The sequence below is a fragment of the Alternaria viburni genome (assembly GCF_023758015.1).
Source record: "Alternaria viburni strain BMP 2772 chromosome Unknown scaffold_27, whole genome shotgun sequence".
In the NCBI taxonomy this organism is placed as follows: domain Eukaryota; kingdom Fungi; phylum Ascomycota; class Dothideomycetes; order Pleosporales; family Pleosporaceae; genus Alternaria; species Alternaria viburni.
In genome coordinates, this window is record NW_026055796.1 from 207,683 (window position 1) to 224,844 (window position 17,162).

The following is a 17,162-nucleotide window of genomic DNA, read 5'->3' on the forward strand; positions in this document are numbered from 1 at the left end:
CAGTAAACAAAAACAACAGACACGCCGATGCCAAAGCACATGCTAGTAATACCGCTTCCATGCAAATTCCGACTCCCTAACGCCATCGTGGTATACATGCCCAACACCGCCATAAACCGCAACGTTGGAGACCGACCGCCCATTTCATGACTCCAAACTGCTGAAATCGTAATGCCATCTCTTTCATACGCCATATGGTTTCACGCTCGGCCCGACGGGCACAGCGAGCGTAGCTTCGTCTGGTATCTTCTTGTTTCCGAATTTGCTTGCCAGCTCTTCGATTTTGGGGATTAGCTCGCCGATTCTAAACGGCTTGCTGACGACGTCGTCCATGCCGGCTGCGAGCAACGTTGCGATTTGTTCGCTGCGTGCGTTGGCCGTGACGGCGATGATGGGGACGTGTCGCTTGAGTTTGCCTTGCTGTTCGAGAGAGCGGATTTGAGAGGTGCATTGTAGACCGTCCATGACTGGCATTTCTTTGTCCATGAGCACCACCGATATGTCTTCTAGAGGGGACTGCTGGGGCGAGGCCCAGAAGGTGGACGCTTTGAGCGCTTCAAGTGCTTCGCCGCCGTGGTTCGCGACGGTCGTTTGGATGCCATGATTATGGAGCTGCCGCTGAAGTACTTTTTGGTTTACTATATCGTGTTAGTACGAGTATGACGGCAGGGGAAACGTCAAACGACATACCAAGGTTATCCTCTACGATCAAAACTTTGAGTTCTCTCTTCTTTGGCGTCGGCTTTGACGCAACGCCATCTTTGACAGGTATGGTCGCAAAGTCTTTTATCTTAGTCGCAATCTTGGACGGCACAGGCAATTCCCTCTTGCCCTTGTCCTTCGCATTCGAAACTTTCCTAGACATTGAAGGCGTTGGAAGGACTTCGAGAGCTTCCTGTGGCTCGCTGCTTCTCCGACACTTGACGTAAAAAGCAAAGGTACTGCCTTTGCCTGCTTCAGAAGAAACGCCAATCTCGCCACCCTGGAGTTCAGTCAGTTCGCGTGAGATGAACAGACCAAGGCCTGAGCCGCCGTATTGGACATGCGTTCGAGGGCTTGCTTGGGAAAATCGTTGGAAGAGGAGCTTCTTTTCTTCCGGCGTAAGACCTCGGCCTGTGTCTCGCACTGCAAACTCCAGATAGATCTCTTCACCATCGCCCCAGTCCGGACCGCAAGTTTGATCGGTCCTCTTTGCTCGCATGGGGAAGTAGCTAACGGTGGGATGATCGCTGGCTGACGGTCGCTCTCTCGATGCTGATAATACGACTTTGATGGTCCGGGTCTCCTCGGTGGTAGTGAACTTGATCGCGTTGGTGGTGAGATTGATGAGAACTTGGAGCACCCGAGACGGGTCAATCTTCACCCAGTCGACACCCAATTTGGTGAACGAGTCGGTAAGGACAAACTCCATCTGGATGCCAGCCGTTTGAACTTCTCCTTCGAACATTTTCAGGGCGCGCTGTACCACTTGTAGAGGTTGAGCATCGACCGGTGTTACCTGACGCACTTGTTAGCAAAGATGTCGCGAATGTCAAATCGTATTCGTACCATTAGCATTGCGCTGTCGAGCTTTGACAAAGTCAAGACATCGTCGACAATGCGCTTCTGATGCTGCGCACACAAAGCAATCGTCTGCGCCGCATCTATAGAATCGGCCAAAACAGTCTCGTCGATGACATTGGAGCCTGACGCTCTGAAATCGCCCAGGATGGTGCTGATCTCGTCGGCACATTGCAGGATGGCAGAGAGTGGATCTAAATCGTAGTCAGTATGAGAAGAATTTTCGTACACGGCAGTATCATACTTCTCATCTCATGCGACGTAATGTCGATAAAGTTCTCCTGCTGTCGTTTGAGCTCAACAGCTTCCTCCATTTTCCGCTTTTGGAAACCCTCGGCCCACTTCTGTGGAGAGATATTCGTGATGCTTCCGAAAACACTCTTGAGCTGCCCATCCTCATCTTTCTCGGGGTACGCCTGGAACAAGACCCACGTTTCGCTCTTGTTCCGGTTGCGGTCCTCCCAAGGCGCTTTGAATCGGAACTCTATGTTGATAGGAGTGGTGTTGTTTACTAGTTCCTTCCAGTGCGCAAGAATGAGGTCTTGATCCTCGTCTTTGACATAGTCAATCCATCTGTCGGTCATCTCCGGCTCTCTTGGCACTCGCGCAATCTCATACCACGTATCGTTGCAGTAGGTTATGCGCCCGACGTGGTCAGCAATGAAGAGACCCGCAGGAGACAATTCAGCCATCCGCGTAAATCTCGTCTCGCTTTCCCTGGCTTCTTGTGTACGTGCAGCGAGCTGTGTAGAGAGGTTGTAACGGTCTTCCGCTGCGAGCCGGGCTGCCCTCTGCCCCCTTCGGATTTCTTCCTCGAACAAAACGACGGAAGCGAGAGAGGTCGCGAGTTGGCGACTCAATAGCTGGATGAAGAGGTTGTAATCGTCATCGTAAGGCCTTCGCGGATTTATGCCCATGACTAAGAAGCCAAGTATGTTTTCACCAGTCGTAGGATGGATCGGGCAGATGACCACGTCGCGGCAGGGATCTCCAAAACCTCGCCATTCGAGTCCGTCCATCATGGAATGTGGCAGGTCGGCTGATCCGATGCTAACAACCACGGGCTTGTCGGTCTTCATTACTTCTCGGAAAACCGGCCCGAATCCTTCTTGCCCTTCTTTCAAATCAATGTGGTCAGGGGCAGCTTGATGGCCGGCTGGCACACCAAGCGAGCCCTCGAGAAAACACTGTTTCGAGCCAAGCAAGCTGCTAGATTGCAAGGAAGACGAGTCACTATCATTCTCATCGTTTACGCTGTAGAGCATTACTACCGGGGTATCGAACTCGTTCTCGGTGAGTGCTATTAGCACTTGATCCCAGAAACCCTTCACTTCCCGAGCGGTGGCAGTCCGTTCGCCGACTTCGCGGAGAGTGAGCATTCGCCTTTCCGCAATCTTCCGCCGTGTCTTTTCGAAAGCTGGGTTGTAAAGACCCATGACCGTGCCGTCTTCGCCGACCATTGGGATGATGGACCACGAGAAGTACGTTTCCTCAAGGAAGCCGCTGCGTTTCATAAACAAGCAGTCGTCGTCCTTCATAGTTGCTTGCCCTGTGAGACGGGCGTTTGCGAATACTCCCTTGACCTCATCCCAGATTTCTGCCCAAGCTACTCTGTAGCTCTGGCCCATGAGCGCAGGATGCTTCTGCCCTGCAAGCCCTGATCGAGATGTTAATTGATGTCTGAATGTCAGTACGCGGGTACTTACCAATATAGGCTTCGTTGTAGATAGCCACAAGCTCTTCTCCCCAGTACATGGCTGCAGGATGGGGACTCGCCCTGATCACCATTAGAATCGGAGTTCAAGTGTTCCGCGCCATAGTAGTCAACTCACATGATGAGATTACACATTGCGCGAAGGTCGTTGGACCAGTATTCGATGGGACCCAAGGGTGTAGATGCCCAATCGATTGAGCGGGCAAATTGGATGTGTCGAGGAAGAGAGGACGATATGGCTAGTCTGGTCCAGTCGAAGAAACCCATGTCGTGGTGCTCATTTCGGTGGGTGTTAGTTTCTCTATGAAACGGGTCAACGTCGCCTGCAGTGTGAGCTCGCAATACGCACTCGTTCCCAAAGGAAGAGGAATCTTCCGCTGCGGATAGGTCGATCTGAGATAGCCTAGGAATCATGCTATTGCCTCTGTCGGCGAACTTCTTGTAGTTTGGTTCAGGCTGGGGCGCGGAGATGGGAGGCGTCGGTTCACCCTGGGGGATCGTAGGAATGGTGCTCCCGAAATAATCTTGCGGTTCGCCTTGATGGGTTGAGGATACGGAGGCATCCCCGTTGGCTCCAGACTCAAGGCCTGCGGACGAGGTTGAAGGTATAGCGAAATCGTTGGGGCCGTCTACAGCGGGCAAAACTATGGCAGGGACGGACACTGTACCAGAAACGACGCGCAATCGTTTCCGCAAGGTGTAACAAGTCCATACGATGCCACCGTGTTCTACCGGGGAAGGATTCGCCCCGGAACCATCTCCCTGGACTGCAGTGCTCAACAACCATGCTCGAAATTGTTGTGTTGCGTGCGCCGTGTCATGGTCGGAGGGAGCGCCCGCAGGCTTGCCAGCTACCAGCTCCCAGGTGGAGGAGTCTAGTCGGAGGGCACTGTTGGAGAAGAGTATCTGCAAGCTGGACGATTCGGGAACGTAGTTTGCAAAGTCGCCCGTGTCGACGATGAAGGTTGGCCGCTCATCCTGCTCGAGCAGCTCGACTATGCCGATGGATCCCAGTACGCGCAACGGATCATGCTTGTCGCGCGAATCAGGCGATGCTGCGGGGGGCAGGCTTGAGCGCTCTGACGTGCGCCCGCTGGCAGCGCCCGAGGGGCCTGGGGGACTGAGGCCGCTGAAGGTGCCCCGTGCGAGTGTGACGGTCTTGATGCCACTGTCCTCGCGTGTTTTGCTCAGCATCCTGTAGGCCTCGGAGGTGGAGAAGCGTGCGGGCAGCTGCGGTCGGATACTGCGCGACGAGGAGAAGAACAGCGGCGAGGGTGGCTGGCCGTCGAGACGGAACTGGGCGCTCTTGGAGAAGCCGAAGTGGTCGAGCGAGTGTCGCGAGCGTGGGTGCGCTTTTCGGCGCTTGTGCAGGGGCTCGCTGGCGGGTGCTCGTAGGTGTGGCGATGTAGGCGCGAGGGCGTCGTCGGTGGAGGGAGGAGCAGGGCGCTTTATGCCAATGACCTGGCGAGCGCCGTGCGCAGAAGCCGGCGGCGGAGTGCAATGGCGACGGTCAAGCGGCGACTTGGGCGTCCATGGAGGCTGCAGTATGGCCAAATTGGATGTTTCGTCGAGGGCGCTGGGCGGGTCCGGGGTTGTGGGTGACGTAATTGGAGGCTCGTGATACAGGGCAAACTTCAGCCTGCGCTGCTCGGGCGTGGTGTCGTGATGGTGAGGCGTCGCCGTGTCAATACCTGTGAAGATGGACCGCGGCTCCCTCATAGAAATGCTGGGATGCGAGGCGACAGGCAGGGCGAAAGCCGTTGATGGCGGCCGCACGTCACGCTGCAACGTCAAAGGTCGGTGTGGTGGAGCGTCGTCTCGAGATCTAGCATGCAGTCTCACCGCGTAGGGGCCGAGTCGATGACACCAGGGAACGACGGACGTTCGAGGGCGGCTTCTGCGATGGCGAGGCTGGGCGGGTCGGTGTGCAGCTGCGCGGCGACGGTAGCGATGACGGTGGGATGCGGTGGGTGTCGTGTCCTCAGGGCATCATCGTGATGGAGACAGTCGCTCTGCACATTTGTTTTCAGCCGTCGCTCTGGTGCAGCCAGCGTACAGGACCTCGGGAGCGTCCAGAGCTGTAGATCTCGCTTGCGCGCGTGCTTGGCCCTCCCTGCAACACCCTGGCCAGCCCATCGCCATCGAGATCGCGCTCACCATCCTCTCGTGCCTAGCTTCACATTCGACACGCCCTGGACAGCTATGACGCCGTGCATGGCATTCTGACATGCCCATCTGTGCCATCTGCAGCAGCTGGAATGCTGTGGACCGTCAGTGCACCGCTGCTTTGGCGACTGTGCCGGTCCCCACGTCATGCATCTGACGGGTCTAGACTCGAGCCTCAGACCCGCACCCATTCAACACATGACCCTCTGCATCGTCGCAACCTTGAACCTAAACTTCGAGAAGCCCAAGATTTTGGAATCGTCGACTTGGTTTCTTCTAGCTTGTAATTCTCTTCTAGGCATACACTAATAGATGCTTCTTTCCGCCGTGTGCTGATCTGTGTCGGTCGCCCCTTTCTAACGATAGTACCTCCATTCAGCTCACGGTACGCGAACATCGCCAAGCCTTCCCTCCTCTTCACCACCTGCTACCCATCTCATCGTCTGCCGGGAGAGACGAGATAATCGCACTGCACAACTTCTCGGTTGATTCTCGGCACCTCCGAACCATGGGTGAGCTTGTTGTGCCATTCCCACGTGCGCGCACCGTTCCGCGTCCGGGCCCGGGCCGACCTGATGTTTTCGAGTCATAGTCACGTGACCGTCTGTCATTCTCTCCAGGCACTGTGGCCGCGCCCATACGACCCATCACCGTACCTGCCACATCAGCTGCGCAAACAGTATCATCAAGGTTTGAAGCAACTGCGCATGCAGCCCATCTTTTTCGTCACTGGACTTGCCTCGTACTCATTCAAAGCATTCCGTTGGCATTGAGAAGCCTCGCCGCTATCGCCTGCCACCACCCGCGCTTGCAACCACAATTTGAAAACATGCGCGGCGGTGCAACATGGTTGAGGTCATCGCATCTCCGAGTGACATCATGCAGCATGCGACACTTCGTGTTTGCAGATATCGTGGCACGATGGGGGCACAAGTCGTCTCGGCTGCAACTGCCTCGAATTTTAGCCACCGTGGCAGGGCATTAATGGCGCATGCGTCGCCAATCCCAGCCACACCACGCTGTGCCATCCACGCCTGTGGATAACGATCCCTTGCTTCCGTACTGGAGCAGAAATTTTACACTCTTGAAATTGAGTACTGCGATCAGATCGGAAAAAAACGAACTGGAACACCGAAATCAATCAGAACTGTCCTCGATTGATCGTCGCATGAGGTCAATGAGCACATCTCCACGACCCGACACTGAACGCGCAGCGAAGCGGCCCTCATATATCCACGCCAAGCTTCACTAATAGAACTCTTGCAAACCATGGAGCTCCGGCTAGCCGCCAGACGTATCAGGCCGGTTCATCACCCCACTTTTCCTGCCCGCCTGTCAGTAGAGTGGTCAGCTTCGACATGCCCCTCCACTCGAAGCCGTGCTGCTTCCCCTCATGCCATCTCCATCTGGCCAAGCATGTACAGCATGAGTGATTTGCTCAAAGACAACTGGGGCAGTGCGCTCCGGGGCTGCTGTGAGATGCCCCGCTGGCAACGGACTGTGCACAGATCCATTTGCTTTAAAGTCCTGTCGCGCCCCGCGCATACTATCAGCTCCATACTCGCTTCTCTCTGTGCTTCCTGCTACCCCACATACTGTTTTCTTAGAGAGATACTCGCCAGACAACCACACATTTGCCAGGTAACATACCATCATGGATTTCCTCAAGAAGAAGATGAAGGAGCTCATGGATGACGACGACAAGAAGCCAGCCGGTAAGTAACTCTATAACAAATAAAGAGACGAAGTACTTATTTGGATAGACTCTCAGGCTGCTCCCGGTGGTGCTGGCCCCGGTGATCGCGCGCTTTCTGATAGTTACTATGGAGGTGGACAAGGCGGCCCTCCCCAAGACCAAGGTTACCCGCCTCAGGGTCCTCCTCAGGGTCAAGGATATCCACCCCAAGGATATCCGCCTCAAGGTCAAGGTTACCCACCTCAGGGCTATCCACAACAGCAGCCTTATGGCGGCGCCCCCACACCCACAGGTCCACCAGCGCCGTACGGAGCGCCTCCGCCGATGCCACCGGGCTGGACTCAGCAATGGGACCAGAACAGCCAACGATGGTTCTACATTGAGCAAGCAACTGGTCGCACGCAATGGGACCCTCCTTCGCATATGCCACCTGGTCCATATGCCCCACCCGCAGCAGGCGCACCCTACATGCCGCCAGCCGGTCATGATGAGCGCGGCCTATTCGGCAACACCCACGGCCACCAGGGACACGACTACACGCAGTCCGGAGCTGCCACGAACGAGGCCGAGAAGAAGAAGGGTCATTCTGGTGCCATGCTCGCCGCTGCTGGTGTCGGAGGTATCGCAGCCGGTGCCTTCATTGGCCACCAACTCGGTATGTTGCTTCCGTATATGTAACATGCGGCAGCGCGACTAACATCTCCCAGCCGACGACAGCAGCGACGACGAGAAGCAGCAGTCGTATGCGCCTCCAGCGGCGGCTCCCGCAGCTGCTGCAGGCGGCTACGGTGCTGACCCTGGTTACGGGGCTGATCCCGCCTACGGCGCTCCTCCCCCAGCAGACCCTAATGACTATGACAACCACCCGGCCTTTGAGGAGCCTCCTCCCGTTCCTACCCATGACTCCGACGGTGACTCCATCTCAAGTAGTGACCGTGAGTCTATGGAGGAGAAGCGCGAGGAGCTCATCGAGGCGCAGGAGGAGTATCAGGAGGAACTCGAAGAGAACTACGACGACTAAGCGCAGGAACTTCGTTCGTTCGTCGATCGATCGATCGGTGCGTGGGAAAAGGGGAGGATCACCAGTGTAACGACAGGTATTTTCTAAGACTTATGAGCCACGAGTATTGTTAGCATGGTGCAAAGAAGAAAGGATCAGCCAACTTGTGATTCTCTCACTCGGACTCAAAGGAAAACGGTTTCAGATTTGTACAAACTAAGGCAATACCACTTAACTCCATCGTCACTGCAGTGACGAGCCGAGGGCTATTATTCCGTACCTCTCCACTGTTGTGCTCCCATCGAAAACCCATGGATATCCGCGCCCTTACAACCAGAGAACGTAGTGAGCGTGTATTCATCCCTTTCCCTCTAAACCATCGTCTTCACCGTGTCGCATGTTGTAGTGAGCGTGGCTAGCAGCAGTCGCAGCAGTCCAGGCAATCGAGGCAGCATTCGCATGTCTCACCGCAGAGCCAGCAGCAGCACAAGGTCGCAAGACTAGTCGTCGCATTAGCTCTGTCCCTCTTCTTCAATCATGCAACTCCCAGCCAGTGTTGCGAAAAGGAAGAAGACACTTACCAAGCAGTCAAGCATCCCCTCTCCTTCTTGGGCTCCTCTTGTGGCGGCGGTGGTCCTTGTTGGTAGTACATCTAATTCACGAACAGCGTCAGCCACACCACGAATCAACGCAAACTTGCAATTGCACGTTGTGATAATAGATGAGACTTACCTGTTGCTGAGGCGGCGGGTATTGCCCATAGCCCGGCTGCGGAGGGCCATAGTAGCCAGGTTGTTGGGGAGCAGGGTAGCTCATATTTAATAATTTGGTGTTGTAGACCTGACGTTGGAATAGAGATGCGGGCTCGTGGCTGGTGAAGCGTCTAGCTCGTGGGTGTGGCAAGTGAAGAGAGGCTGGTGTTGAGGGTGTACTGTGGCAGAGGAGTGTGGCAGACGATATGTGTGGCACAGCAAAGTGGAACTTTTAGGGGGACCAACCCGTGTCTTTTAAGATTGCACGTCTTGACGCGCCTGGCTATTGCTTTCGGGAAACGGCAACACCGGATCTGCGAGGTAAGGGGTGCGAGAGGCTATGCACGACCCAACGTGCTCATCGTAATTCACCGCGTCCATGCCGGTATACGTTCCGTTCTTTTGGACGGCTGCGGGTGAGCTTTGCTAGGCGCCACATGTGTGGCAGTCAGGGCGCGTAGCTGTGGCATCTGCTCGGGCTTGCTGAGGCATGAGTGGGACCAGGCAAGCCACTGCTGTTACGATAGACGCACGACCCTTGTCATACGCGTATGCAAAGTCTTGGTATGTAAGGCGCATGACTTGATAACGTTTCGTTCTGCGTGCGAAAGATAAGATCTACGCTGCTTTGCTACTTGATGCGGTATTGCCATCATGTCTGTCCAGAATGCGAGAAACAGTAGATTAACAACCCACGTATAGGTTTTCGATACTTCCTACCACTAATCCGGGAGAAGCGTGAGCTGAAATGACCTTTTCGTGAATGGCACATGTGAGGTGCTGTTGGGTTGCATATGCGAGCTTGCCGTCTGTTCCGGACGCTAGTGACCAATATAGCTTAGTTGTGGCGCCACTTTTCAACAGGCAATATTAGACGGGCCAGTCAAGTGGCTCAGTCGTTTGTCCCCTTGGCATGACAGCAGCGACGAAGCTGGTGCTCTGACGATATCATGCCTACCAGATTTCTGCCACGAACCTACTTGTGAGGCCTGATACGAAGACAAAAACACCGCCAAGAGATCCGAAAGCTACTGTGGTATCGATGCCGGGGACCTTGGGCGGCGCGGATGCGTCCGGCGCCAAGTCAGCATGTACGCCGTCGGCGACCAAGTGGAGAGTTTGCGGTCCGAAAAGCGATGTTTGTCACTCTGGTTGGGAGCCGGCTTGGCGGTAAAAGTACTTTGAGGGCAGTCAACTAACCAACATGGCGACTTCTTGTGGCGCAGGTGAGGCGCAATCTTGATACAAGCAATGGGATCCCAGGATTGTCAGTACCAAACAAACGGGTCGATCCGTATGACAGCTCTTCGTTTCGTGCTGTTAGACGACGCGTGGCTTGGTAGACAGCAGAAAAGCGGCTCGTAGAAGTCGTAGTGTGGAACTCGAAAGGGGCGCACGTGGATGATCTTTCGCTCGTTTGAACAGTTGAGACGTTGCGCTGTCGAGTCTTTCACGAAAAGTAGCGAAGACTGCCGTGATTGACAACCCGTGGGGTTACGGTACGTCGTCACCGGATTCCTATGCTTCCGCTGGCCGAGGCACAAAGCCCCGTTCGGCTCTTCGCTTCTGCACCCACTCGCCGAAGGGTTTCCAGATAGCCTCTTTCTCGGCCGGCTTCAGACTTGCCGCTAGACCGCTCGTGCTCGTAGTAACAAACACCCTGGACCCATTCCATATATTGCCATCGGCATCCTGCTCTTCCTGGCCATCCTCGCTCTTGCCCATGTTGTGCTCCTCATCCTGCCACCCATACTTGAAATCCTTTTTGCCGATGTTCTTGCCATAGCGATACCGCCAGATAGCTTCCCATATACCCTTCCCTACTATACACACAGCCTCTGGCTTGAACTTGAGGAACTTGGCATCCAGCTGTGCTGTGCCGGCCGTAGTCTCCTCTTTCGAGAGCTCGGCAGCGTCTTTGGAGGGTCTCTCGACGATGTTGGTATTACCCATGCAATAAAGAGCAGGGAGACTCCGATCTTCCTCAGGCTTCAGTCGACGGTCGGTAAGTCCTGAGGAGTGGAGCAGCTTCCAGAATAGGTTTGAGGGATGGGCATAAGCATGCCCTGCAGCGGCCGTCTGAACACCTGGATTCGTGCCAACGAAGACACAGATCAGATTAGGCTCTAGTATATCGACCAGCGGCGACAGATGTGCGTATTTGGATGGGTCAGCATATTTGCTGGGTTTCCTCTTCTTCTTCGGTCGTGGGGAGAGTTCCGGTGCGGTCTTTACGGCCGCCGTCACAGCAGTCCTAGTGCGCTTTCTAGGTTCTATCGGCGATCTGGGTGGCGGTCCAGTACGTTGCTCCGTCCGCGTTTCGGTGTACTGGAACTTCTTCAGTCGGTCTTGGAAGGATGCAGATGGTGTCGCCAGCTGATCATCGGGTTCTTTGACATCATCGTCACTCAGAACTGGTGGAACTGCTTCAGCGTTCTCGCTATACCGCTGATTTGAGCGTGTGCGAGCCATGCGTGTTGCGTTGTGCCTAAAATTTAGAAGGAACGCGGTAATGGCAAGTCGCGTCCCTTCGAGATCCAGACGCGTTGACGTCATCGGACCCACTTCGCGGAGAGCCAATCGCTACCTGTGCACTCGAACAGCACCCACCGCGACGCAGCCTTCACGAGACAGTTCTGTATGTACGCATGCATTCATTTCGGAGATATTTACTAATGTACAATTGAGGCATACCCGCTTGTCCTTCTCTTGATACCTTTCACGGCCCTTGGATGTACCTGGTTCCACCTCTTTGACAACCGTGAGTGTAGAGAAAGCCACACGGTATACATCTTCGTATGTACGGTAGATGGAGATGATGATGCTGTTGCGTCTTGGCGGCATCGTCTCATCAAGCACATTTCAACTAAAACCCCCGGTCCAAAGCTGGTCGCAACAATGTTCTCTCTACCTTCCCCCATTCGGCGAAGTTTGTCCAACACGATGAGCACGGTCGGGCTGGACGAGTTCCCATAGTTATGATACACGTCGAGGGAAGCTCGGATGTGGTCGTCGTTGAGTTGCAGAGCTTGCTTGGCCCCCTGTAGGATGGTCGCACCGCCAGGGTGAATAGCCCAATCGAAGTTCGAAGCAGGACTGCGGGTCACCGATGCAGCGACGTGAGTAGTATTGAGGGTGGCACGCAGTCGATCGAACAAGGGTAAAATGGCGTCGATGGCTGTACCTGGGACGTGTTTGCTGATAGTAGCTATCATACCTGCTGATGTATTAGCATCAACTCAAAGCAATAGAAACGCAACACTGGACGTTACAGGAACATACCATGCTTCTCGATATCGTACGAGATGTAGCTCGAAGTACCCGGCACGACTACGCTGTCCCAATCCTCCAGTTCGAACACTGGCTTTTGCTCGTCTTCCAGCGCAAGGCCGTTGCATACTGCTAGCGCCGCTGCGCCATCGGAGAATAAAGCCGGGGCTACGTGTAGCTTATCGTCTTCACAGGCCGCTTGGACCTCTGCTTGAATAGAGAGACTGCATAGCTCACACGCCATCACCAGGACGCGAGCGTGCCGTCCTCTTTGTGATGCGGCAGCGGCGATGCTAGCAGCTGCACGAAGCGCTGATAGACCGCCTGCGCATCCCACGCCATGAAGTAGCACTCGTTGCACGTTTGGACCAAGCCCAAGCTCCTGGCATACAAAGAGATCATAGCCGGGGTTGCTCTGATCAGTGCAAGTCACTGCTACCGTGTGCGTTATGTCGCCGGGCTCAAGGCAAGCTTCTCGCATAGCCTCTTTGCAGGCCGAGGTGGTGAGCTGCACACCTTTTGTCCGGAACATTCGGGAGATGGAGTCGGCATCCGGCGGTGCAGTGTTCTCTTTGGTCCATCCTGCGTAGTCGAGGATAGTTGGGCGGGAGACGATCTTGGTTTTCTTGTTGAACTGGATGAGCTTCTGGATACTGGCGAGGCTATTAGCATTGGACGAATAGTTCCTATGGAAGACACTGGATGACTGACGCTGGTGAAGTTACTTCATCGGGGCACAAGCGCTGCAAAAAGTCCTCAAACTGCTCCTGTCTTACCGAATGGGGCGGGTACTCATGGCCCAGGCCAATGATGTATATAGCATTGGTTTTGCTACTGCGTGACATACCGTTCACTGAAGACATTTCCCTCTTGGATCAAAACCGACTGCGACACGGAGGGCGTAAGCTTATCACTCTCTACCCCCTTACACCCATCCCGTCACCCCATAGCAGATGCGCTCTTCGCACCTACACCCATTCGCGATGTGCAGTCCAGACTCCGCCACTCTTGACTCACCCGTAGCCCGGAGTTCTGAACACATCCATACGAAGACTTGGTATACCATGGCCTAGCTGAACAACCTTGTGATTTACGGGCTGAAGAGGTCTTCACCGGCCAGTGAGCACTACTTTTACCTTTAGCGATGTGAAAATAGCCTACCGCTAGCGAGTAAGACATGAGATGGGTGTAATTTCGCTAGATCTGCTGCAGCCTCAGCACACCCGCGAAGACTTGGTATGCCACCAACAAGTTCCACTCGCCAACGAAATGCGGCCTATTCGGAGTCTTCGAGCATTGTGGCAGCACAAAACCGGCTCGTATGCCGTCAATAGCACGCCGCTGACGGGGCGAAAATGGTGAAGCCTCAGTGTTCGCGTTCCTACATTCTGTGCTCTCGCGAAGAAATACCTCATTAGGCATCCAGAAAGGGCTTCTCGACACCTAAATGTTAAGATTGTCGAAGATCATGTTGCTCCTCCTTTGTTCGATTATCACGCTGTGATCCTGCCGCTGCGTTCGGACATTTTCTTTGTTGAAATATCCCCCCTTGGTAACGCAGCTATGACCAATCATGGAAATGGAAATAAGAAATTATACATAATTTCTCAGGCCTTCATAGGGGGCCGCAGAGATCATTGAGGAACTCCGGTGAGTCGTCTGAGCTTCTCATACGTGAACAAGGCGGGAGAAAGAAGTGCACTAGGCGCTGGCGCTTGCCAAAGTCGCTAGCGAACCTTTCAGTCGACGATGTGTCTATCTCGCCGACCTCCATGGTCCCCAGCAATCGTGTTCGGCCGTGTTGGCGCCTTGAACATCTACCAATAGGTTGATGTGATAACGAAGACCGTCGAAAATGGACTACTGGTTGAGTCCGCATAATACTAGCCTGAAATCTCTCGATCCAAGCGAGCGCCACAAGACTGCCTGACCGGGGCATGCGAAGTGAGGGCCTATCGAACCAGCTAATGCCTCGCGATCTATTGTGAATTCTACCACCGGGAGGGGCGAGTACGCAAACGGGATAAGGAGGACGAGGAGACCCCAGATCTAACGATTGACTCCGGGTCAGTGCCAAGAGATAATGCGACGACAGAGGTGGTTCGACTACATATGAAGCTAGTGCGTGCCGCGTTCGCTCGCCTTGCTTCTAGCAGCTGAAAATTCGTCATTTCTAGGGTGGTAAGCGTAGTCAGCGTGTACGATCTGGTACCCATTGAACCGTACGAGCCTCTCCACTATCAACAACATCGCCAAGAAGTCGTGTCACTACCGTCACACGGGGTAGAGGGCGGAGTTCACTGTCCGGGTGTGCTCTAGTACTTTTCCGGCGCGGAGATGATCTCCTTGAACGTCCAGAGACGTGTAGTCGAGGTTATGGATTAGGATGGGGCCGCAGGATAATTTGAGTTGCAGAAGGATTCGAGCTGTAAGCGAGGAGGACGTTCCCGAGGGGGTGTGGGTGTGGAGGACACGATACCCGGTTCGATGTCGAGATAAAGGTGTGGATGAATCCCGGTAAGAACGTGGCACGGTCCCCATTTGTAGTGACAGATCTTAATCGCGGTTACTGCTGATGTTGTGATGGATGTTGGTGGAGAAAAGTCGTGACGTGCAGTGCGAGGAGATCTACTCCTGACCAATCGATGGCGGATATGATGAGAAATGGATTCAGAGGGTCAGAGGGGTCGCATTTATCTTCGCGATCGATTGGCGACAAATCGTGTGCGGCTTACGGTGTGAGCAGAACGCGATTCAGGGCGTATGTAAGCGCCGTCTTACCTGGATGTGGCACAGCAAACGCATGTCAGATGCCATCAAACGTCGCCGTCGACAAACCTGGACAGAAATGGGGTCCTAGATCGACTGTAGTTGTGTGCCATCATCGTGCTTCCCGTTATTGTTGAGAGTGCTGTGCCGCATGCGGGGGTTCTGCCAATCCGCGGTCCGAACCGTAGTGGGTGTACTAAAGTCGTCGGATGGTTCGCATCTGGTATATTGAGCTCTTTCCCGGGAAATGTGTTGGGTCCCAGGTCATCAACGGGCGGAAAGCACAAGGACTTCCGGTGTCCATGGGTAGGTACCTAAAGAGTGGGGCGTAAGCACGTGACCATAATCACCTTCACACCAATGCACACTTCAGCTCGGCGAAAGCGGCGAAGAGGGGCCAAAGAGATGTGCGTGTGATCCAATGGAGAGGGCTGGGTTGTATGTCAGATGCTTACAATGTGCAACTAATGTTAGAGGGTCTCGCACAAAGCAGGAGCCCTTGCGAAGATGTCGCTGAAACCTACATGCGTCCGGCGAGCTCGGTGTTTAAGGCGGTCAGTTAGGCCTCAACTCGGGTCATTTCATATCGGCGACTGCGGCGTTGCTTTCGGGCTTATGCTGCCAGAGGTTGCGTCTTTGAAGTGATTGCTGCTGTTTTCGCTTCCCACAGGATCCGTGCCATGCGCAATGCTTTCCTAATCCGGATTACTTCGCGTGGCGGCCAGACTAGTGTAGGATGTACCGCGAAAGCACTCGCGAAAAGCATCGTTGCCAGTTAGCACTCACGTGGTTACCTGTGTGCATTTGCGAAGTGGGTTCGAGTTTTGAGCGAGACACCGCTGCTTTGGAGTATATATCCTGGGAACTAGCATGCCATCAAAACATACTTTCCGATAGCGCTGTCGATCACAAAGAGAAACATGATGGTTATGGACAGATTCGACGACGTCTCATACGGGTTTGAGATGATGCGACAGCAGAATTTTGGATGGAACAGCGAAGTCCTTGTGGAGCAACTTAAGAAGCAGTGAGTGACGAATGCGACTACGACCCGGTCAGGACTAATTTGCCAGAAACGACAGCCAAAAACCTCGCACACCTCGAGTCGAAGAGTTGGCTTCAGACATCTATACACGTCTACCACGTGAGCTCCGCAACCGGGTGTATGCGTTCTGCGTCCAGGGATCCTATGACAACGAAGTCATCGTCCGGCGCACAGCAACCGGAAACGGCCGACGCTTCGCGCACCTCATCCGACAGGCGTGCGGCCAGCATTCCTACCAGTGGATCGAAGACCCCACCGCAGCCTACATGAGTGCAGAAGGTCTGGGTAGTGAGGTTGCTAGAGAATTGCTCGAATGCTACTACTGGACACGTACATTCAAGTTTGCCCATCACGAGCTCTTTCTGCTCAAACCGTTTCTTGTCACAGATGGTTTCGGGCTGGGAATGATTCCAGCGCATTACGCAAGACGCTTGCACATACAGATTCGGCCGCTTGACTTTGCGTTTCTGTTGCCGGAGAAGCGGCTGTTTGAAGAGCGACGGTATTGCAAAACCATTGAGGGCCTCACTGTCATCAAGACCGCTCGTACAGAGGTCGTAATCGAAGTCGACTTAGCGCAAGGATCTCTGGGAGATGGTGATTATGAGCGCTTCTCCTACGAAGTTGCGCAGTTCATGTTGAGGATAAGAAGTGTGGTAGAGACTCTCCAAGAGACGGGACTACGCATACATCTCGCGACCATTTAACCTCGAATTTCCGAGGTTATCCGCTTATTTTTGATTTTATGAAGCATAGACTTTACATTAGCGTAGGAGTCAATGGAGGAATCAGGACACTTGTGCCTATAGGTAGTGCAGCTGTCTTTTGTGTGCTCCTTCTGATATGATCGGTATAATTTCCATCTCCGTAAGAAGTTTTGGTGGCGTGGCCAGGCGTAATTAGGCTTGCCGTGTTTCGTCTCTTATTGCTGCCATGCGATCCGTGGCTAGGCAATGGCTTCTGGCCCGCACAAAGGCCGAAAATGATCCCCGAGCGACACCATCAGTGGATATCTTTGGTTGGACGCTTTTGTGAGCTTCAAGGGATGATAAAGTGAGATGGGAAGCTGGTGTTGGTGAAAGAAGCTTGATGGAAGCTGCGTTGACCAGACGTGGGCCGAAGGATACAGACGCTAGCCAGCGACAGGGGCCAAAGGATCGCGACTCCTCTCCACCAACGCAGCTTGGCTT

At 54.2% G+C, this 17,162-nt stretch overlaps 4 protein-coding genes across 4 annotated transcripts; 2 read left to right on the forward strand and 2 right to left on the reverse strand.

Annotated features, from left to right (window-relative positions):
• Positions 1-183: 183 nt before the first annotated feature.
• J4E79_009853 (uncharacterized protein) lies at positions 184-4,993 on the reverse strand (the record flags this gene model as incomplete). Its single annotated transcript, XM_049358694.1, has 6 exons — positions 184-638; positions 691-1,498; positions 1,549-1,754; positions 1,805-3,217; positions 3,267-3,337; positions 3,624-4,993. The coding sequence occupies 6 exons, from the start codon at positions 4,991-4,993 to the stop codon at positions 184-186; spliced, it is 4,323 nt and encodes a 1,440-aa protein (XP_049206797.1).
• Positions 4,994-7,094: 2,101 nt separating this feature from the next.
• J4E79_009854 (uncharacterized protein) lies at positions 7,095-8,157 on the forward strand (the record flags this gene model as incomplete). Its single annotated transcript, XM_049358695.1, has 3 exons — positions 7,095-7,155; positions 7,204-7,791; positions 7,844-8,157. The coding sequence occupies 3 exons, from the start codon at positions 7,095-7,097 to the stop codon at positions 8,155-8,157; spliced, it is 963 nt and encodes a 320-aa protein (XP_049206798.1).
• Positions 8,158-10,406: 2,249 nt separating this feature from the next.
• J4E79_009855 (uncharacterized protein) lies at positions 10,407-12,981 on the reverse strand (the record flags this gene model as incomplete). The annotated part of the gene is made up of 4 exons (XM_049358696.1): positions 10,407-11,376; positions 11,829-12,105; positions 12,171-12,820; positions 12,935-12,981. The coding sequence occupies 4 exons, from the start codon at positions 12,979-12,981 to the stop codon at positions 10,407-10,409; spliced, it is 1,944 nt and encodes a 647-aa protein (XP_049206799.1).
• Positions 12,982-15,847: 2,866 nt separating this feature from the next.
• J4E79_009856 (uncharacterized protein) lies at positions 15,848-16,679 on the forward strand (the record flags this gene model as incomplete). Its single annotated transcript, XM_049358697.1, has 2 exons — positions 15,848-15,954; positions 16,001-16,679. The coding sequence occupies 2 exons, from the start codon at positions 15,848-15,850 to the stop codon at positions 16,677-16,679; spliced, it is 786 nt and encodes a 261-aa protein (XP_049206800.1).
• Between the last annotated feature and the right edge of the window lie 483 nt (positions 16,680-17,162).